The sequence below is a fragment of the Pleurodeles waltl genome, chromosome 1_2 (genome assembly GCF_031143425.1).
Source record: "Pleurodeles waltl isolate 20211129_DDA chromosome 1_2, aPleWal1.hap1.20221129, whole genome shotgun sequence".
In the NCBI taxonomy this organism is placed as follows: Eukaryota; Metazoa; Chordata; class Amphibia; order Caudata; family Salamandridae; genus Pleurodeles; species Pleurodeles waltl.
This window is the reverse complement of record NC_090437.1, coordinates 1,287,917,986-1,287,940,246: the sequence shown is the minus strand read 5'-3', so window position 1 is coordinate 1,287,940,246 and position 22,261 is coordinate 1,287,917,986. Positions and strand designations below refer to the sequence as shown.

General features: G+C 45.0%; 1 protein-coding gene across 2 annotated transcripts in view; it reads right to left on the bottom strand.

The window, feature by feature from the left end:
- Window positions 1-770: 770 nt before the first annotated feature.
- ATRN (attractin) overlaps window positions 771-22,261 on the bottom strand; it is a 670,776-nt gene continuing 649,285 nt past the window's right edge. For both annotated transcript variants that reach the window (XM_069205063.1, XM_069205055.1), the window contains exon 29: window positions 771-3,667. In XM_069205063.1, the coding sequence (XP_069061164.1) occupies window positions 3,543-3,667 (125 nt within the window). In that variant the 3' untranslated portion in view covers window positions 771-3,542. The remainder of the gene's footprint in view (window positions 3,668-22,261) is intronic.

Below are 22,261 nucleotides of genomic sequence, written 5' to 3'. Positions count from 1 at the left end.
CCACAAATACTGCTGTTTTAATACTGACAACTGAATTATTGTATGCCTGTTTGCTATTATAAGTAATTAATGTATGTTTGCATGACAGATCTAAAGGTGCACTCAGTAAATGTTGCGCTGCATTTATGAAAAACCTGTGTAACAATGAAAAACACAAGCATCCCAGGGATTAGAAAGTGTCCCATTTAAGACATTTTAAACCAATAACTTATTCCATATACAATCTATTAAGGGGTCATTACAATTTACTTACAGAAAGCAAGCTAGGGTATGGGATTACTGGATTTTAAATTAAGGCTGAACATGCATCAATTATGTTGCACAAAGAACTATCTTCTGAAATGCTATTGATACCTATCCTTTTTTTGTACTGCTCTTTGTAAAAACAAAATTTGCTTCATAAGAAAAGATAAAACAATCTTAAAATAAATACCACTCTAAAGCAATAGACTCTAATGCAATATCAAACTGAAGTCTAAATCAAAATGAACAACCAAATGGACTTTGAGGAGTGAAAGACACATTTCAAGTGATACTCACCAGAGAGGGCATATTAATATGAGTTGCTCAAACAAGCTGAAACAACGAGGTTTAATAAAAAATGACTGGTGAGACAATATCCAAATATATCGCAAATCCAAATGATCAACAGTTATCTGATAATTCTTTATGAATTTCACTTTCATCCTTACAAGCAGAGTAGGTGGTAGATAGGTAAACAATGTAGCATAAACCTCCTTTCTAAAATGATCATTAGACCAGATGGATGATTCACAAAAAATGTTATTTAATAAATTAACACATAACGATGCAACAAGTAGATGGGGAGAAAATTTAAACAGCATGATTTTAAAATAACATTCACAGGGGCCTGTAAGATTTCCTTTAAAGCTTCTTGATTCAGAATAAGCCATCAACACAAGGCATTAGTGTTCAAGTATGTACCGAGACATGCTCCTTAGAAAGTCAGAATTAAAAAAAATGTAAAAAAAATTCAGAAGATCAGTGCCTTATTCTGTGGAATTGTTTGCCTCAATGCTTCAACTGAACATTACACAGAGATAAGAAGTTTACGTAATTTAGCAACAGAGTGAAAATGTACTCAAGTTTACTTTGGATGTTTCGGATGCAGTCACATGGAATATCTTAAACACAGTTGAAGGTCAGCTGTTGAAAAAACTACATGGGAGGTGAACATGAGGCAATCAGTGCCTAGCAACTCACTCAAAAGAAGTGTGTGCTTGGATTTATTTCCAACTCTTAGTGATGAAGGCTTATACTTGCCTTAGAGCCATGGTGAATACCATAATCTGTGTTAAAAGGCTCCACTAACTAACCGCCCTTGTTGGGCCTGGAGTAAATTTACAACGATTTGCTTTAACCTCATTAGAATGATGTGAGATCGAGAAAACATGGAACACAACATCATTCACTGAGCTTCGTTTCCATGAATATGGAATAAGTGGTTGCGAGAACTGCAAAAACACAGGCAGGAGGTGACAGCAAAACATCCAAAACAACCCGCCATCCTTATTTCTGCACAATGAACACAACCTCAACAATGAAATCAATAATGATCAACAATGGTTTCATACTGAATTAGTCACAACTACTGTCTCTGCAACTAGTTTATCCTTTTTGAAGGAGTAATTGCAGTGTACAAACAGATGTATAGAGTCAAACAAACAAGTGACTTGTTTGCACAGCAGTAAATCTTTCACAAAATTTCAAGGCTTGTTGAAGAAGGGTGCATATGTGTTACAATGTTTCATATGCCATGAGCTGATCTCCAAAGGAGCTTTAAATTGCTGTGATCATCAGAAAGTTAATGGAAATGCAAAGATAAGCATATTAACTGTCAGAAAAACATACATTAACTGGTGACTAGCTTGCATATTTGAACAACTAGAAAAATAATAAGACTTATTTAATAGAAACTGGCCCCCAAAAACTCTTCTGCTTATTACTGCATCAATACTATCAGAATAGTCAACCAAACAACTTAATGATATCTCACAAGCAAAGCATGCCAAAGTTTAACCCAAAGTAAAGAAAAATCTTTCATCACTATTTCTTTTGGTTTCAAGTCAAGTCCAGCAAATTTCACGTTTCTGCTCTGTGTGCTGCAATCACTAGTCAAGTTTTCTGTTGATTCTCTCTCGCTTGACGATCTAACAGATAAGATTAAGCCATGGTATAATTGTATATTGCACTGTCCATATTTCTTAGTACAACAATGGCACCAAACTTTACCACATACCTTATAAATTTTGCCACACTAGCCCAGAGTTCTGTGCCTTTCATTATGATTACATTATCGGGAATTAACAACCTATTATGTGATGATTTGGTAAACAGAAGTACTGCACAGTGTAAGGCATGCCCACTTTTCATCAATGAAGCCTGTATACCAGTAAGGTGTTTTTACTGATTTAGCATACAGAGCAGACAACTAAGAAGCAAAGGCACCTATGCACAGCTCAATGGTCTCACTGTTTCAAAAACTGTTACCTGGTGTATACAAGTGTGTATTTAGCGGCCAGATGAAACAACATACAATAAGCAGCACAGCAAGGTAGACAATCTAGGAAACATACACATCCTTACTTTAAGGCTGATCCTAATCTGGCAGAGATCATCATCAAAGGTCTTCATTGCAATTTAAATATTCTGGCGTCCTACTTACAAGTTTATTGGTTGTATCTCTGTAGAAGAGACATCTCTTCAAATCAAAAAAGAACTAAAATACCACATTTGACACCAACAGTGTTGCAGTCATCAATAAGATGGATGTCCATTGTTACGTTAGTCTTGGCAGTAGATAACTATTTGTCAAGTGTACATTTCTATACAAACGTCTTTAATTAAATTAATGGTTTATGCCAGAATTACGCTTTAACTGTTGCATAGTTTGTACAATAACTGGAAGAAATCTTTTCAAGTTTAGGCAACACGGGCTTGATGTCAGTCCTCTAAAATAGAATAGAGTTTGGGAACCTGAACCCTGCCACCCACATGTGAGATTTTCAGAGACACTTTCTGTAGTAAGCACCTTAATTTGTTCAGATAAGAATCAAGTTCAGGATGTTGCACATTAACTTCATCTGTAAATATTTAGGGCTATAAAAACATTTTTGTAGCAGAATTTTCCATTAGCGGAGCAAGTATTACATCCATTGAAGCAGAAAGCACCTCCTGGAGAGAAACCTGAGTGTTGTTCATTCTAGAGATCACTTTGAGATTTTTATTCTGACCAACCTTTAAAAGATGAGTTAAAGGTTACAGGGCCTGTGTGGAATGGGCTAACATTTTTCAAACGAAAAAAAGACAAGACATTGAAAACTGGTACTGTGAATGAGGAAAACAACCTGGTGTAATTATATGATGTCATACTTCAGTCATGCACCCCTGGAAAAAGGTTGGGCATTGGAAGATGAATAATGTCTCAATGTTTCCAGTCTTTTTGATCAGGAACTCTAAAACCATTTTTTTCACCTAGGCATAATTGTGTTTAAAACCCTACAGATAGTCCAGATCACCAATCATATACATGTGCCCGGCTGTGCGGAGGGATGGTGTTTTCTGTTCCGCGCTCCTCCAGACTTTTCTTTGTAGGCTATTGGCATTTGCTGCGAAACGTCCACCAAAGCACTTGCTACAGCAAGACCTGAATTAATAAGTGATAAACGAGAATTAAGAACAACCAAAATAATCAGTAAAATATTTGATTCAGCTCATGTTTTTAAAACCCCTTCCATAGAAGTATAATACACTGTTAGAACATTACAAAGTTAACCTCTAAATGGCAAGTAATCATTGGATGTGCAGCACTAGAAACAGCAATCAACTTGCACACCATACCCAACAACATGAACTTCCCCCATTTAACCCTGTGTCAGACAGCCTACGCAATGAAGTGCTTAATGGGAATGTGTCCAAAACCTGAAAATAACTAGAAAGGGGATCATTAACATTAGGGTATCTGATTGCAGCCAATTACATGTCAGTAAGGCTGCACTCTAAACAGGTCTAAATTGGGAGGTGGAGGACCACCCACGTAAAAGGACCAAAAAGAACACTTCATATCTTCTATTTGAAGAAAAGTAAAATGTACAATTTGAGGGCCAAAAAGCATGTGATTCAGGATACTAAAAAAGTGAACAGTTCCAGGAGCAATTTCGAACAGGATCAAGAAGAATAATCTTGTCCATATCTGGTGTGTGTCAAAAATGCGCAACAGTCTGAATGAAAAGCCAATTTCATTCCTTCTAATATTGTGGACCTATCAAGACAGTGTAAGAGCCATCCTGGAAGTCTGCATCGTCTTTCTGCTTCCCCAATTCTGGGAAAGCTACCATCACCCTTATTTTTTATGTGATTACCTCACAAAAATAATATATCTTGTACTTTGTCTGAACAGTTATTTAAATTGATAGACTGGAACAGAGCTTTCTCTAAACTTCTTGTATCAAAGTCTGACCCTCAGTACCAGGAGATGGCAAGAATACCTTTTTGGCAGCACTCTGAAGTAGTGTCTGAGTCTGTGTATGTTATAGGACATTCTAAAACTTACCTTCAGTAACGATCTTTCTGGGCAATACTCTAACGAAACTCAGATTAAGCACCATCTGAATACCTTCTTGCCATCAGAATGTACCTGTTGACTTTCTTAGCAGTACACCCACAGACAGGTATGTGGCATTGTGTAGCTCTACGCTGGCTTTGTACTGCCCGGAAAATGGCACAGTGGAGCCACATATAATTGCCACTCCTGCATGCACTCAGATATGGAGCATAAAGAAAAAGTTACTTACCTTCAGTAACTATTTTCTGGTAGCTACTCTTAACTACCTGCAGATTCCTCAACTGCTAAATAATTCCACATATCAGGCTACACTGGGAGAAATGCAGCCTTGGTTCTCAGCACCAGTTTGCCTGGAAAAAAGTTGTAAACAGCTGGTGGTCACTCAGGGCCTGCAGCTCACTGACTCACCTTGTCGAAATGATGGCCACTATTAAGACCATCTTTATAGTTAACCAAAATTGGAAACCGTGAAGAGGCTCAAATGGTGGCACCATCGAAAACAGTAAAATAAGATTTAGGTACCACTGGGGCATTTAAAAAAAAAGGGAGTTGGATGGTACACACTGGTCAACCCTTTTTATGGACCCTCAGCACAATAAGGGACTTGAACAGGAACGTCTGGTCCGGGAGATACAGGACCAACGACGACACAATCAATTATACTTTCAAAGTGCTCTCCGTACACCCTCTCCAATCCACAGAGTAAAAATTGGAGGGCATCTGATAGTCGGACTTCACATTGTTGTCTGCACATAATGAAACAAACTTTTTCCTCTCCCAGAATGGACAGATTTCATGGAAAGCAGACAGGATGACACCCACCACCTTCGGTGGCAGCTGAAAGGAGCTTATATGTCTCTGCTCAATCTCTAGCCCTGAAGATGGAAAAGGTGGAGGCTTTGGAGAATAGGGTGCAGAACCTTGCTCCCTTCCCTCCCCAACTAGGAGAGAAGGTCTGTCCTGGAAGGCAGCTGAAGGGCACAGGGAGAAGCACTGAAGAACTACATACCACGCACTCTCAGTTAATTAGAGGCAAATAGAAAAAACAAGTTACTTACCTGTAACTGTAGCTCTCCAGTATTGGAAACTTTCATAGATTCACATGCTTGAATCATTCCCTGTTGTCGAGATGGGAGCCTCCGGTATTAATACAAAACCACATTCAATTGTATATAAAGCTCAGAGGCACTAGGCCTCTTGTTCTAGTAACATCTCAGTTATTTTATAAAAAAGGACCAAAATTAAGAGACAACCAATCAGCTCTCACCACCCCTTAGAACCCTCCTTTGAGGAGCTAATTTCCCTCAGATTTTTCCAGCACAAGTGCAACAATAATCTATGACTGAGAAAATGAAGGTGAGCTCCCCAGGGGAGGAAGGGTGGGTCGCATGTGTATCTATGAAAGTTTCCACTACTGGCGAACTACAGTTACAGGTAAGTAACTTGTTTCTTACTCAAGTATTGGAACTTTCATAGATTCACATGCTTGAATCAGAACAGTAAGGAGTGGATAACACATTTTCGTTCTACAAACAATAGCATAGTGTAAGGAAATGCCTCCTTGGCATGGTTACCCCGGACGTTTTGCCTTTGCTGATGCTAAGTTTTGATTGAAAGTGTGCTGGGACCCTGCTAACCAGGCCCCAGCACCAGTGTTATTTCCTTAAACTGTACCTTTGCTTCCACAATTGGCACTGTCCTGGCACTCAGATAAGTCCCTTGTAACGGGTACCCATGGTACCAAGGGTCCTGATGCCAGGGAAGGTCTCTAAGGGCTGCAGCATGTCTTATGCCACCCTGGGGACCCCTCACTCAGCACATGTACACTGCCTCACAGCTTGTGTGTGCTGGTGGGGCGAAAATGACTAAGTCGACATGGCACTCCCCTCAGGGTGCCATGCCAACCTCACACTGCCTGTGGCATAGGTAAGTCACGGTACAGCCCTAAGGCAGGGTGCACTATACCACAGGTGAGGGCATATGTGCATGAGCACTATGCCCCTACAGTGTCTAAGCAAAACCTTAGACTTTGTAAGTGCAGGGTAGCCATAAGAGTATATGGTCTGGGATTTTGTCAAACATGAACTCCACAGTTCCATAATGGCTACACTAAAATCTAGGAAGTTTGGTATCAAACGTCTCAGCACAATAAATGCACATTGATGCCAGTGTGAAATTTACTGTACCATGCACCCAGAGGGCATCTTAGAGATGCCCCCTGAATACCAATCCTACTTCTAGTGTGGGGCTGACCAGTTTCTGCCAGCCTGCCACAACCAGACGAGTTGCTGGCCACATGGGGAGAGTGCATTTGTCACTCTGTGGCCAGGAACAATGCCTGCACTGGGTGGAGGTGCTTCCCACCTCCCCCTGCAGGAACTGTAACACCTGCGGTGAGCCTCAAAGGCTCACCCCCTTTGTTACAATGCCCCAGGGCATCCCAGCTGGAGGAGATGCCCGCCCCTCCGGCCACTGCCCCTACTTTTTGCGTCAAGACTGGAGGAGATAATTAGAAAAACAAGGAGGAGTCACCCACCAGTCAGGACAGCCCCTAAGGTGCCCTGAGCTGAGGTGACCCCTGCCTTTAGAAATCCTCCATCGTAGTTTTGGAGGATTCCCCCAATAGGATTAGGGATGTGCCCCCCTCCCCACAGGGAGGAGGCAAAAAGAGGGTGTAGCAACATCCAGGACAGTAGCCATTGGCTACTGCCCTCCCAGACTTAAACACACCCCTAAATTTAGTATTTAGGGGGCACCCCAGAACCCAGGAAATCAGATTTCTGCAACCTGAACCCAAGAAGGACGACTGCTGACCTACAAGCCTGCAGAGACGACGGAAGACGACAACTGCTTTGGCCCCAGCCCTACCGGCCTGTCTCCTGACCAGCGATGCATCCAACAGGGACCAGTGACCTCTGAAGCCTCAGAGGACTACCCTGACCCCCAGGACCAAGAAACTCCCGTGAGCAGCGGCTCTGCTTAACAACAGCAACATCTTTGCAACAAAGAAGCAACTTTTAAAGAACTCACTCTTCCTGCCGGAAGCATGAGACTTCACACACTGCACCCGATGCCCCCGGCTCAAGGTTCAGAGAACCACCACCACAGGGAGGACTCCCCGGCGACTGCGACCCAGTGAGTAGCCCGAGACGAACCCCCTGGGTCCCCACAGCGACGCCTGCAGAGAGAATCCGGAGGCTCCCCCTGACCGCGACTGCCTGTAACAAGGGACAGGATGCCTCGAACAAGCACTGCACCCGCAGCCCCAGGACCTGAAGGAACCGAACCTCAGTGCAAGAGAGACCCCCAGGCGACCCTCTGCCTAGCCCTGGTGGTGGCTGTCCCGAGAAGCCCCCCTGTGCCTGCCTACACCGCTAGAGTGACCCACCGGGTCCCTCCATTGAAGCCTATTCAAAACCCGACGCCTGCTTTGCACACTGCACCTGGCCGCCCCTGTGCCGCGGAGGGTGTTTTGTGTGCCTACTTGTGTCCCCCCTCAGTGCTCTGTGAAACCCTCCTGGTCTGCCCCCCAAGGATGCGGGTACTTACCTGCTGGCAGACTGGAACCGGAGCACCCCTGTTCTCCATAGGCACCTATGTGTTTTGGGCACCTCTTTGACCTCTGCACCTGAACGGCCCTGAGCTGCTGGTGTGTTAACTTTGGGGTTGCCTTGAACCCCCAACGGTGGGCTGCCTATGCCCAGGAACTGAGACTTGTAAGTGTCTTACTTACCTCACAATCTAACCAATACTTACCTCCCCCAGGAACTGTTGATTTTTGCACGGTCTACTTTTAAAATAGCTTATTGCTATTTTAACAAAAACTGTATATGTTATTGCTCTAATTCAAAGTTCCTAACTTACCTGTGTGGAGTACCTTGCATTTTATGTGTTTACTTCAAATCTTGAACTTGTGGTTCTAAAAATAAATTAAGATATTTTTCTATATAAAAACCTATTTGCCTGGAATAAGTCTGAGTGTGTGTTCCTCATTTATTGCCTGTGTGTGTACAACAAATGCTTAACACTAACCTCTGATAAGCCTACTGATCGACCACACTACCACAAAATAGAGCATTAGAATAATCAAATTTTGCCACTATCTTACCTCTAAGGGGAACCCTTCGACTGTGCACACTATCTCTCACTTTGAAATAGTATATACAGAGCCAACTTCCTACAGCCCCCTTAGACCAAGAAATCAGATTGGAAAAGACAAAGACGACTAGCACCAAAAAAGATCCAAAGGAAGAGAATTGTGGACCTGCTGCACAAGAAAAGACGCCAAACCCTGCCTGCTGCACCCAGGGCCCGAAATCGCCACTCTGGAGGAGCTGGACACTGGACTGACCCCAGGAAAACCAGGGGACCTCTAGGCTTCAAGGATCACCCCGGATCTCCCTTCAAGCAAGAACCAACAAGCCAGTGAGTCATTTCACTGACTGGCCGATATCTCCGTAACCAAAAGTCGTAGCCTGACCAGACGAAACACCGACGACAGCCTGGTTGTGAGCTACAAATATGCCAAGTTTGGTGGCACTGCTCCCTCTAGTGGCCGAGTTCAATTAATACCCTGGTACTGGACAGCTGACGTCAGACAACCAGAAAACCAGCTCCCATGGAGTTGAAAAAGGATCAGGAGGAAGCCCCAGTGTAGGGAATTCAGGAATACCCAGACCTCCTGCCAGAGTGCCCCCAGTTGTCCTGTAAGCAGCCCTCAAAGAGACTCACCTCCAGCTCCAAAGGACTCGGTTGCGCACAACTCCTGGATCTCCAAATCGCCCTGCATCCGGCCGCCCTGCAATGAGGAACCAGCTGTGCCCCGTGAGTCCCAAACCTGTTGCGATCTCCACAGCCCAAGGGCGGCCTGGAGTTAAGTCTTTGAGTGCGTGTTCTTCATTTATTGCCTGTGTGTACAACAAATGCTTAACACTACCCTCTGATAAGCCTACTGCTCGGCCACACTACCAGAAAATAGAGCATTAGAATTATCTAATTTTGCCACTATCCTACCTCTAAGGGGAACCCTTGGACTCTGTGCACACTATTTCTTACGTTGGAATAGTATATACAGAGCCAACTTCCTACACATAGCATTCTGAAATGTGAACTGGTCTATTAATATGTACATACACTTCTTGCTATGATCTACAACATTATACCAAAGAAGATGTGATATAACAGAAAATGAGCGGATGGAGGGAAATAATTATTTTAGCTCACAGTCATTTAAACAGGTTTCAAAGGACTGCTTGCCCAACGGCTGCATCCCGAAGTGACTTTGTGTCCAGGAGTTGTTCTCCATGTCGCAGCACAACAGATGTGTTTAAGTGAGACACCAGCAAACAGTGCACAGGATGCAGAGGTAGCTCTAGTAGAATGAGCTCTTATGGTTGTGTTCAATGGCCTTCCTGCTTTCTGGTGGCAGAATATGATTGCGTCCTTAATCCTTCGGGATATAGTCTGTTTGGTTACTGAGTGACCTTTCCTAGTAGCACTGAATGCTACAAACAACTGAGTGGACTGTCTGAACAACTTGGTCCTGTCCAGATAAAATTTTATGCATCTTTTAAGGTCGAGTGAATGGAGAGTTCTTTCACGCAGCAGTTTGCGGGTTTGGGAAGAAAGTTTTGAGCACCACTGGCTCATTAATATGGAACTCGGAAGGTGCCTTGGGCACGAATTTAGGATTGGTGCACAGGATTACTCTGTCCTGTCTGAACTTCAGAAAAGGTTCTTGTATAGTGAACGCTTCAATTTCACTAACTCTGCGCGCCAAAGTAAGGGCAAGAAGGAGAGCCACTTTCCAAGTGAGGTACTTGATGTCTGCTCTGTGAATCAGCTCAAAAGGCTCCTTCATAAGCTGGCCAAGGACAATGTTAAGTTTCCATGCCGGCAGCGGAGGTTTCACTGGAGGAAAAGATCTGAAGAGACCTTTGAGAAAATGTTTTACCAATCTGAGAGAGTATAAGGATGGTTTGCCTGGCACTCTTCTATATCTGGAGATGGCAGCTAGATGACTGATTGAGGAATGGGCTATTCCTGAACATGCCAACTGTAATAAATATGGCAGCATTGCCTCCGGTGCAGAGGAGAGAGGATGTACATTTTGGGTTTCGCACAAAATACAAAATCTCTTCCATTTTAGTCGGAAAGACTTACTGGTACTACCTGCACGTGCGTTAGCTAGCACTTCTCTCCACTCAGATGGTAGATCTAGATGGCCAAATTCATTGTACTTAGGAGCCATGCCTGCAAACTGAGAGATAAGGAAGTCTGGGATTGGTCTGAGCCTGATGGATAGAGAGGCTGACAGGAGGAAAAACTCAGTGTACCACGGTTGACGCGGCCACGCTGGAGCTTTGAGGGTCAGTTGGCAGGGTTCTGACTTCATCTGCCTGATCACCCTTGCGAGGAGAAGAATCGGAGGAAAAGCTTACGCATAGATCCCTGACCATGCGATCGAAAATGCATCCCCCCCATGACCCCTGTTGGTGATGCCAACTTACATAATGTTGGCATTTGGCGTTCCGGGAGGATGCAAATAGGTCCAGATGCGGTTTTCCCCACTGGTCGAATATCCGATCTAGCGTCCTCTGGTGTAACTCCCACTCGTGGGAGGATGTTGTCAGTCTGCTTAGCGAATCCGCAGTGATGTGGATTGAGTGGTGAATGCACCATTTCCAGATGGATTGTGCTTCTCGGGAGAGAATGCGAGACCGTGTTCCTACCTGCTTGTTTAGGTAGTGCACTGTGGTGGTATTGTATGTCCTGACAAGCACAGCTGACCCTAGTATCCTTGGAAGGAAGGCTTGCAAGGCGTACTAGACTGCTCTTAGCTCAAGAAGATTTATGTGGAACGAACGGTGAGAGGGTGGCCAAGCATGCGCCCCATCCTGTGAGCGATGCATCCGTAGTGACAGTCATTGGAGGAACTCGTGCCAACAAACTGAGACCTTTGGAAATGTTCTCGGGAATCGTCCACCAATTCAGAGTATGGACCAAACGCGGTGTGATGAGGATGGTATCCTCGAAGGAACCTTGTGCTAGTATCCATTGCTTGTCCAGTTCTTCTTGAATCAGAAGCATTCGGAGGTGGCAGAATGGAATGAGGCTGATACATGACGACATCATGCCCAGCAAGGAATGTACTGCCAAACTGAAAGACACCTTTTTCTTTGGACACGCCTTGCCAGCTGTGTTAGCTTTTTTTGTCTGTCCGGCACTGAATAAGGCTTTGGCTCGTTGAGTGTCTAAGATAGCCCCGAGGAAGGCTAAACAAGTGGATGGCTGCAGGGACGATTTTTCCTTGTTGAGGGTAAGGCCTAATTCCTCAAAAAGGTACAGTCTCGCCCTGACTGAACTTTCTGCTGTCTGGACATCTGGAGCTTTTACCAACCAGTCATCGAGGTAGGGAAAGACTTGATGTTTGTTTCTCCTTAGGTAGGCCGCCACTGGAGCTAGACATTTGGTAAAGATTTGTGGTGCTGAACGTAGGCCAAAGGGAAGGATCTTGACCTGGAAATGTTTACTGTTGACCGCAAACCTCAGGTACTTTCTGTGGAGTGGATGAATGGAAATGTGAAAGTACGCATCGTGAAGGTCCAGAGAGGCCATGTAATCTGCTTTGTTCAGAAGCTGGAGGACGTCTTGGAGGGTGACCACCCAAAATCTTTGCTTCCTGAGGTATTTGTTTAACTCCCATAAGTCCAGAATTGGCCGCCAGAGGCGAGACTTTTTTCAGATGAGAAAGAAACGGGAGTAAAACCCCTTTTCCTTCTGGGACTGCGGAACAGACTATAGCCCCTTTCCTCAGCATGGTAGCTACCTCCAAAGAGAGTAGACAAAGGCGTTTTTGATGAACCTATGATGGAGGCATCGAAGGGGGCATTTGGGTGAATTCTAATAGGTGTCCGAAACGGATGACATCCCTCACCCACTTGTCTTTGGTTATTTGCTGCCAGCGTTGTAGATGATGTTTCAGAAGTCCATGATAAATTGTAGGAGGAGAGTGAATAGGCCGTGTCGTTAGACAGTCAGTGTCTACGTGTGGATTCTTTAGATTAACGCCCATGTTTGGTCTTGTAGTAGGGCCTGGTATATGCTGCTGGTGATGGTTGCCTCGGCTGGTACTGTGTTCTAGCAGGCTGAAACGTGGATGAATAGGCTGGGTACCTATATTGTTGGTATCCACCACGAAAGGAAGGCTGACCTCTGCACCTAGCACCCCGAAAAGGCACTTTCCTATACTGTAGAGTGCCCAGGGATTTTGACGTTTCTGTATCTGCCTTGATGGCTTGAAGGGCGTCGTCAACGTGTTTGCCAAATAAAGCTTCCCTGTCGTATGGACGGTCTAGAATTTTTGTTTGTACTTCTGGCCGAAAGTTGGTGGCTTTAAGCCAACCTTGCCGCCTCAACACCGCTGAACCAGCGAGTAGTCTGAAGCCCATTGCAGCTATGTCCAGCACACAATGATTTCCGCTGAAGATCGCTGGCCTTCTATAAGAGCTTTTCTAGCTTCTGCTTTGGAGGCGTCTGGGAGCTCTTCTAGTGATTGGAAGCCATCTGACCTGAGCTGACGACCGTATCTGCCTAGCAGAGCAAGGGAGTTGGCTGCTCTTACCACAATAGCGGACATGGAGGAAAAACGCTTGCCAATGTTATCTAGGCGCCTTCCTTCTTTATCTGGCGGTTATGTCAATGGCGTTGAAGGATTCCTGGAGTGACGTTGGGCGGCCTGTGATATTACGGAGTCCAGTTTCGGATGTCCTGAGAGGCAGGCCGGGGCATCCTCTGTTGGCTTATATTTTTTATCCAGTCTCGGCAGAACCGCAGGGACCGTTGCTGGATTCTGCATAATCTTTAGGCTCTGGCTCCACACATGGTCTATGATGGGAATAGCTCTGACCATTTTTCTGTGGGGTTCTTTCAAGTCATATAGGAAACCATCATAATGAGTCACGGGCACTGGGAGATCGAACCGCATGGCGGCACGCTCAAGCAGGTTATGGAAGCCACCTATATCCTCAGGCGGAGACTCAACCATGGGCGCTGTAGGCGAGGCAGGAGCCGGTATAATATAATCATCCCACTCATCATTGGCAGGCTGTATCTCACCTTCCTCTGCAGCCTCATCGGAGGATACCTGATGTCTTGGTGTGGGAAGCACAGACTGCTGTGACCTTGGTTGAGGAGCATGATGCGGCTGCTGCAAGAGAGGTGTTGCTGGCGGAGGTGGAAGAAACTGCTGCTGTACAGACGAAGGCTTAGGTGGAAAACGTTCCTGATAATCCACCTACATTCCTTGCAAGTCAGAAACTATCCCAGGGGGAAGACCGACCAATGGCGGCTGCTCATAATAGCCTTGGGTGTAGTATGAGGCCTCATCATCATCGGAGTACTCTTGGCACTTAACCCTTAATTGTGAAGGGCTGCTGCCAACTCCAAAAATACCCTCCTTATCTGAGTCATCTTCATCTAAAAGATGCCTGGGTAAAAGGCTGGAAACCTTGCTAGGAGATGTAACGGAGGGCGTCAGACGATACTTTTTCGCCCTCCTGTGAGTATCCTGGTCTCCTGACGACAGAGGCAATTAATCTGGTCTCTGCACCTTTACTGCAGTCTTCGTCGTCGACAGTGGCATCGCCGACGAGAGCATTGCTGCATCGACCGTCATTGACGGTAGAGTCATCCTCAACGGTAGGAGTGTCGGCGACGGTTGGTGTGTCATCGACAATGCCGTCGATGGCTGGTGTGCTGTCGGTGAAAACAGAGTCGACGAGGACATTGATAGCGGGAATAGCGCTGACGGGGCCGCCGATGAGAGCGTCGACGGTGTGACTGCCGACGGTGAAGCTACAGGGCATGCCATCAATGAAGACGAACATATCGTTAACGACGAGCCAGATCTCGCCACAGAGACAGACAGTGTAGCAACGGTAGAAGTCGTCAATACCTGAGCCGTCGACGGCGCCGATGGTGCACCTATCGATTGCGCAGAAGTTGGTTTCTTGAAGGTATGTTTTACCTTGAATGGTGGTGTCGATGGCTCAGAAACAGGCTTCTTTTTGGACTTAAAGTCAGAAGCTTTCATTTTCATCTTTGAAGGGCTACCAGACTGAGGATGCCTCAGCAGATTTTTTAGCCACTTTCCTTGGTCTTCCTTCTGAAGAGACTTCAGATGGTCGTTTGACAGGTGTTTTCACCACAGAAACAGAAGAAGAGGCACTGTCCTCATCAGAGACAGGGTTGTCCCTGGATTTTAATTTCTGGAGCCATATGAGAAGACGATCCTCTCTATCTTCAAGGGTCTTGGTAGAAAATGTTCTACATACCTTGCAGTCTCTAGGTTTATTACTCGGATAGAGACAATAAATACTGCTTTATGCTGGTCATCAACATGCACCTTTTCTTCATGCATGTAGCACAAGCTCTAAAGAGCCCTTAGGCGTCTCTGACATGGTAGTCAGTTTGAATCACCTTGAAGAAATCCTGAAGAGATAAATATCCAAATCCACTTCAGACAGTATTTCTGAGAGAAACTGAGCAGAGCTCAGAAGAGACTCCTTAGCACAACGTGCGGTGGAAAATCTGAGGGAAATCAGCTCCTCACAGGAGGGTTCTAAGGGGTGGTGAGAGCTGATTGGTTGTCTCTTAAGTTTGGCCCTTTTTTTATAAAATGACTGAGATGTTACTAAATTAAGAGGCCTAGTGCCTCTGAGATTTATATACAATTGAATGTGGTTTTGTATTACACCGGAGCCTCCCATCTAGACGACGGGGAATGATTCAAGCATGTGAATATATGAAAGTTCCAATACTGGAGTAATGACTTGGACATAGTCTTGGTAAATTTTCATCAGAACTCGGGGAACTAAGAGTATGGGAGGAGACATGTAGTGCAGCTGAAACATGTCACTCAAGGCACCTCTCCATGAATGGTGCAGAACTGCTGGTGCTGACCATTTTCAAAGGAGATGCACAAGTACCTGAAGAGTGACACAGAGGGTGTAGATTTCTAGTAGTGCCGCCGGTCAAAGGTGGAGGTACCTCAAGTTGTCCTGCACATCTGAGGAGAAGCCACAGGTTTGAAGCCAGGTGTGACTCTTCAGAGATGGAGGACCAATAGCATGCATCACTGATTTGGTTGTGTCCAATTTGGATTTCATAATGTGACGAATAATGTGACGAAATGCATTTTGTTAGTCTGTCATCCTCCTGGAAGTGGGTCATCAGGAATCCAGGGGTACGCAGCTGATATGGCTTTATTGCACCAATGACAGGGGGCATTGAGTTATTTGAGTGCCATGCTGTTGTGGCAAATGGATAAGTTACTTACCTGTAAATCCTAGTTCTCTTCTAGGGGTATCCTCATCAAAGTCATAAACATTGAATATTCCCGCCCTTGTGCGGGGACCCAGGAGCATATATAAAATACACACATATATAGTATGAAATATGCACGAAAAAAAAATATATATAGCATTTTTAGTAGACAGATTTTCATACTAAACTCATACATATATGTGTAAAACAGCAATGCAGACTATAATCATAAACAGGCTAAAATGCTTTATTTCTATGGAGTTTTTTTTTTTTTAAAGTCCTTTTCAAAATTACAATAAGAGAAATAATATTTACCAAAGCCCCATAACTGGGCCTAGGGAAATAAGCAGTGGTAACATTAGAGAAAAAAGAGGAAAAAACTACATTGAAAAACAATGGAGCATTCTTAGCCAATAGGCTGCATGCAGGTTAACACAGGACAACCATAAAAATTCTGGCACCGTGCCTTTAAGACTCTGAGCACCTCCAGTATCCCACCATGCCTCAGGGGTGAAGGAGAGGTGACAGTTGGTTCACAGTTAGGTCAGTACTTTTTTACGGTGACAAGCTGTGTAGCAGATTCGAAAGATAGTTTGTCCTGCACTTCTAGGAGACGTGCGTCCGGGTAGGAGGGTGGGTTGTTTATTACTTTGATGAGGATACCCCTGGAAGAGAATGAAAATGTCACTTACCCAGTGTACATCTGTTCGTGGCATCAGTCGCTGAGATTCACATGGTATGCATGAGCTCGCCATCTGGTGTTGGGTCGGAGTGTTACAAGTTGTTTTTCTTCGAAGAAGTGTTTTCGAGTCACGGGACCGAGTGACTCCTCCTTCTGTGCTCATTGCGCATGGGCGTCGACTCCATCTTCGATTGTTTTCCCCGCAGAGGGTGAGGTAGGAGTTGTACTATAGTAATAGTGCCCGCGCAATGAAAAGTGTAAGTATGTACCTATTAAAGGTTTAAATAATATATATACAAATGTACAAAATTGAAGGTAACTTCTGAACTGCTACAGGCTTCCGGGGAGGTGGGTGGGCCCATGTGAATCTCAGCGACTGATGCCACGAACAGATGTACACTGGGTAAGTGACATTTTCAGTTCGATGGCATCTGTCGCTGTAGATACACATGGTATGCATAGACTAGTAAGCAGTTAGTTCCCCATAAGCGGTGGTTTAGCCTGTAGGAGTAGAAGTTGTCTGAAATAGAGTTCTTAATACAGCTTGACCTACTGTAGCTTGTTGTGCGGATAGCACATCTATACAGTAGTGTTTGGTGAATGTGTGAGGCGTAGACCAAGTGGCTGCCTTACATATTTCCTGCATTGGGATGTTTCCTAAAAAGGCCATTGAAGCACCTTTTTTCCTTGTTGAATGTGCCCTGGGAGTAATGGGCAGTTGTCTTTTTGCTTTAAGGTAGCAGATTTGGATGCATTTAACTATCCATCTGGCTATACCTTGTTTTGATATTGGGTTACCTGCATGAGGTTTTTGGAATGCAATAAATAGCTGTTTAGTCTTTCTGATGTTTTTTGTTCTGTCAATGTAGTACATTAATGCTCTTTTGACATCTAATGTATGTAGTGCTCTTTCAGCCACAGAATCTGGCTGTGGGAAAAAAACTGGTAGTTCTACCGTTTGATTTAGATGGAATGGTGAAATAACTTTTGGTAAAAATTTTGGATTAGGTCGTAGGACGACCTTATTTTTATGTATTTGTATAAAAGGTTCTTGTGTTGTGAACGCTTGAATTTCACTTACTCTTCTTAGAGATGTAATGGCGATGAGAAAGGCAACTTTCCAGGTTAGGAATTGTATTCCGCAAGAGTGCATGGGTTCGAAAGGTGGGCCCATGAGTCTTGTTAGAACCACGTTTAGGTTCCATGAAGGAACAGGTGGTGTTCTTGGTGGTATAATTCTTTTAAGCCCTTCTATGAATGCTTTGATAACCGGTATCCTATACAAGGAAGTTGAATAGGTAGTTTGCAGGTATGCAGATATTGCTGCAAGGTGTATTTTAATAGAAGAGAAGGCTAGCTTTGCTTTTTGTAAATGGAGCAAGTAATTTACTATATGTTTTGGAGTTGCGTCTAGTGGTTGTATCTGATTATGATGGCAGTACCAAACAAATCTTTTCCACTTACTTGCGTAGCAGTGTCTAGTGGATGGCCTTCTGGCCTGCTTTATGACTTCCATACACTCTTGGCTAAGTTGTAAGTGTCCGAATTCTAGGATTTCAGGAGCCAGATTGCTAGATTCAGCGATGCTGGGTCCGGGTGTCTGATCTGTTGGTTGTGTTGCGTTAACAGATCTGGTTTGTTGGGCAGTTTGATGTGGGGTACTACAGACAGATCTAGCAGTGTTGTGTACCAGGGTTGTCTTGCCCACGTTGGTGCTATTAAAATGAGTTTGAGTTTGTTTTGACTCAATTTGTTTACTAGGTAAGGAAGGAGAGGGAGAGGAGGAAAAGCGTAAGCAAATATTCCTGACCAGTTCATCCATAGGGCATTGCCTTGGGATTGCTTGTGTGGGTATCTGGACGCGAAGTTTTGGCATTTTGCGTTCTCTTTTGTTGCAAATAAGTCTATTTGAGGTGTTCCCCAGAGTGTGAAGTAGGTGTTCAGAATCTGTGGGTGGATTTCCCATTCGTGGACTTGCTGGTGATCTCGAGAGAGATTGTCTGCCAGCTGATTCTGGATCCCCGGAATAAACTGTGCTATTAGACCAATTTGATGGTGGATTGCCCACTTCCATATTTTTTGAGCTAACAAGCTTAACTGCGTTGAATGTGTTCCTCCTTGTTTGTTTAGATAATACATCGTTGTCATGTTGTCTGTTTTGACAAGGATGTATTTGTGGGTTATGATTGGTTGGAAAGCTTTTAGTGCTTGAAAAACTGCTAATAATTCTAGATGATTTATATGCAGTTTTGTTTGATGTATGTTCCATTGTCCTCTTATGTTGTGTTGATTGAGATGTGCTCCCCACCCTGTCATGGAAGCATCTGTTATTACGTACTGTGGCACTGGGTCTTGGAAAGGCCGCCCTATGTTTAAATTTATACTGTTCCACCATAGAAGCGAGAGGTAAGTTTGGCGGTCTAGCAACACCAGATCTAGAAGGTGACCCTGTGCTTGAGACCACTGTGAGGCTAGGCACTGTTGTAAGGGCCTCATGTGCAGTCTTGCGTTTGGGACAATGGCTATGCATGAGGACATCATGCCTAGGAGCTGTAGTATTGTTCTTGCTTGTATTGTTTGGTTTGGAGACATGTGTTGAATGACTCTGTTGAAATTGTGGATCCTTTGTGGAGTTGGCGTTGCTACTCCTTTTGTCGTGTCTATTATGGCTCCTAGATATTGCTGTACTTTGCTTGGCAGAATGTTTGATTTTGCAAAGTTGACGGTGAACCCTAGTTTGTAGAGGGTTTGTATGACTTGATTTGTGTGGTTTGAGCATTGTGTGAGCGAACTGGTTTTGATTAGCCAGTCGTCTAGATACGGGAACACATGTATTTGCTGCCTTCTGATGTGTGCAGCGACTACTGCTAGGCATTTTGTGAATACTCTTGGAGCGGTTGTTAAACCAAAAGGCAATACTTTGAATTGGTAATGTATTCCTTTGAATACAAACCTTAGATATTTCCTGTGTGATTGATGTATTGGTATATGGAAATATGCGTCTTTGAGGTCTAGGGTTGTCATGTAGTTGTGTTTTTTGAGCAATGGTAACACTTCTTGTAGTGTGACCATGTGAAAGTGGTCTGATTTGATGAATGTGTTTACTACTCTGAGGTCTAGAATTGGTCTCAGTGTTTCGTCCTTTTTTGGTATCAAGAAGTACAGTGAATAAACTCCTGTGTTTATTTGTGTGCTTGGTACTAATTCTATTGCATTTTTTTGCAGTAGTGCTTGAACTTCTATCTCTAGAAGCTGTGAATGGTGTTTTGATAAATTTTGTGATTTTGGTGGTATGTATGGAGGGAATTGCAGGAATTCTATGCAATAACCATGTTGGATAATTGCTAGGACCCATGTGTCTGTAGTTATTTTGTCCCATGCTTCGTAATATTGACGTATCCTCCCCCCCACTGGTGTTGTGTGTGGGGGGGGTGAGTGACGTGTGAGTCACTGCTTGTTGGTAGTGGTTTTGGGGCTTTGAAATCTTCCTCTATTCCTAGGGAATTGCCCCCCTCTATACTGGCCCCGAAAACCTCCCCTGTACTGTCCCTGGTAGGTGGACGGTGCGGACTGTGAGGTGCTAGCTTGTGTGGCCTGACCCCGAAACCCTCCTCTAAAAGGTGTTTTGCGGAAGGTGTTATAAGATCCTCTGCTCTGCGGGGAGTAGAGTGCGCCCATGGCCTTGGCAGTGTCAGTGTCCTTCTTGAGCTTTTCTATGGCTGTGTCGACCTCCGGACCGAACAGAAGTTTTTCGTTTACTGGCATGTTAAGTACTGCCTGCTGAATTTCTGGCTTGAATCCAGACGTTCTGAGCCATGCGTGCCTACGGATGGTAACCGACGTATTAATGGTCCTTGCGGCCGTGTCTGCTGCATCCATGGAGGAGCGTATTTGATTGTTGGAAATGTTTTGACCCTCCTCAACAACCTGTTTTGCTCTTTTTTGCAGATCTTTTGGGAGATGTTCAATGAGATGCTGCATCTCATCCCAGTGGGCTCTGTCGTATCGCGCTAGCAGCGCTTGTGAATTTGCGATGCGCCACTGGTTTGCTGCTTGGACAGCAACCCTCTTCCCGGCTGCATCGAACTTCCTGCTTTCTTTATCTGGGGGAGGTGCATCCCCAGAAGTGTGTGAATTTGTCCGTTTTCTGGCAGCCCCTACCACCACAGAATCTGGTGGCAGCTGAGAGGTGATGAATACAGGGTCCGTAGGAGGCGCCTTATACTTTTTGTCCACTCTAGGCGTTACTGCCCTACTTTTAACTGGCTCCTTGAAGATCTCCTTTGCATGGCGTAGCATGCCTGGGAGCATCGGCAGGCTTTGGTAGGAGCTGTGGGTGGAAGAGAGGGTGTTAAATAAAAAATCATCCTCTACTTGTTCCGAGTGTAGTTCCACATTATGGAATAGTGCTGCTCTAGCCACCACTTGTGAAAAGGCTGTGCTGTCTTCCGGTGGTGATGGCCTAGTTGGGTATGTGTCTGGGCTGTTATCAGACACTGGTGCGTCGTACAAGTCCCACGCATCCTGATCTTGGTCATCGTGGCTCATGGCGGTGTGAGCTGGCGAATGTGACGGGGTGTAAGTTGGCGAAGCCGGAGTTACAGGTGGAGGCGAGGGAGGAGGTGTTACCTTTTGTGCTGTTTGTTGCTGAGGAGTAAACTGAAGCGTTCTCTTTCGTTTGACAGGTGGAAGGGTACTGATCTTCCCAGTCCCCTGCTGAATAAAGATACGCTTTTGCGTGTGATCCACGTCAGTGGATTGCAGTTCTTGTTCAAATCTGTGTTTCTTCATTTGTGAAGACATAGAATGCTCTTCAGTATAGGAGCCTGAAACAGGGTCTGATGTCGCTTTTTTCGGCTCCGAAAACCCTGTTGATTGGTTTTTCGGCTCCGAGGTAACCTTCCTCTTTTTCTGTGCCGAAAATTCTTGGCCTCTATGGTCTTCGGCGCCACTGTCTCGGCGTCGATCCGTGTCGACACCGAACTCTCGGTGTCGATGCTTCTCTTTAGCACTCTCTCGGTCCCGAGGAGGCTGTGTGCCGGTGTCTCGACCGAAGTCGGACGATCTCGACACTGAATGGGCCTTTTTCGGTGCCGATTGTTGGTCACCGAGAATTTGGGTGGAGCCATGGCCGGTTGGCAGTGGCGTCCCCTGGGCCTTCTTTCCTTTTTTAAGTTCTGATCTCGACGTCTTACTCACACTTTTTGTAGAGTCTAGTTCGTCGGAGTCTGAATCCTGGATGGAAAAGGATTCCTCCTGTTCCTCTTCTGTCTCGAACTGTCGACGCTCCTTTGGCGTGGACGCCATCTGCAGTCTTCTCGCTCGACGGTCGCGCAGAGTTTTTCGGGACCGGAACGCCCGACAGGCCTCACAGGATTCTTCGCTGTGCTCGGGTGACAGGCACAGGTTACAGACCGAGTGTTGGTCCGTATAAGGATATTTGTTGTGGCATTCGGGGCAGAATCGAAACGGGGTCCGTTCCATCGGCGTTGTTCTCCACGCGGTCGGGCCGACTAGGCCCCGACGGTGTGCCGAAATCTACCCCGAAGGGCACCGAAGCGCTTCGATGTTCAATGCGTCGTCGTATGTGTCTATCTCGAACCGGATCGCAACGATACCGTCGAAAATCTTCCGTTTTCAGCTATCTTTCCGTTCCGAAACTCGGAGCG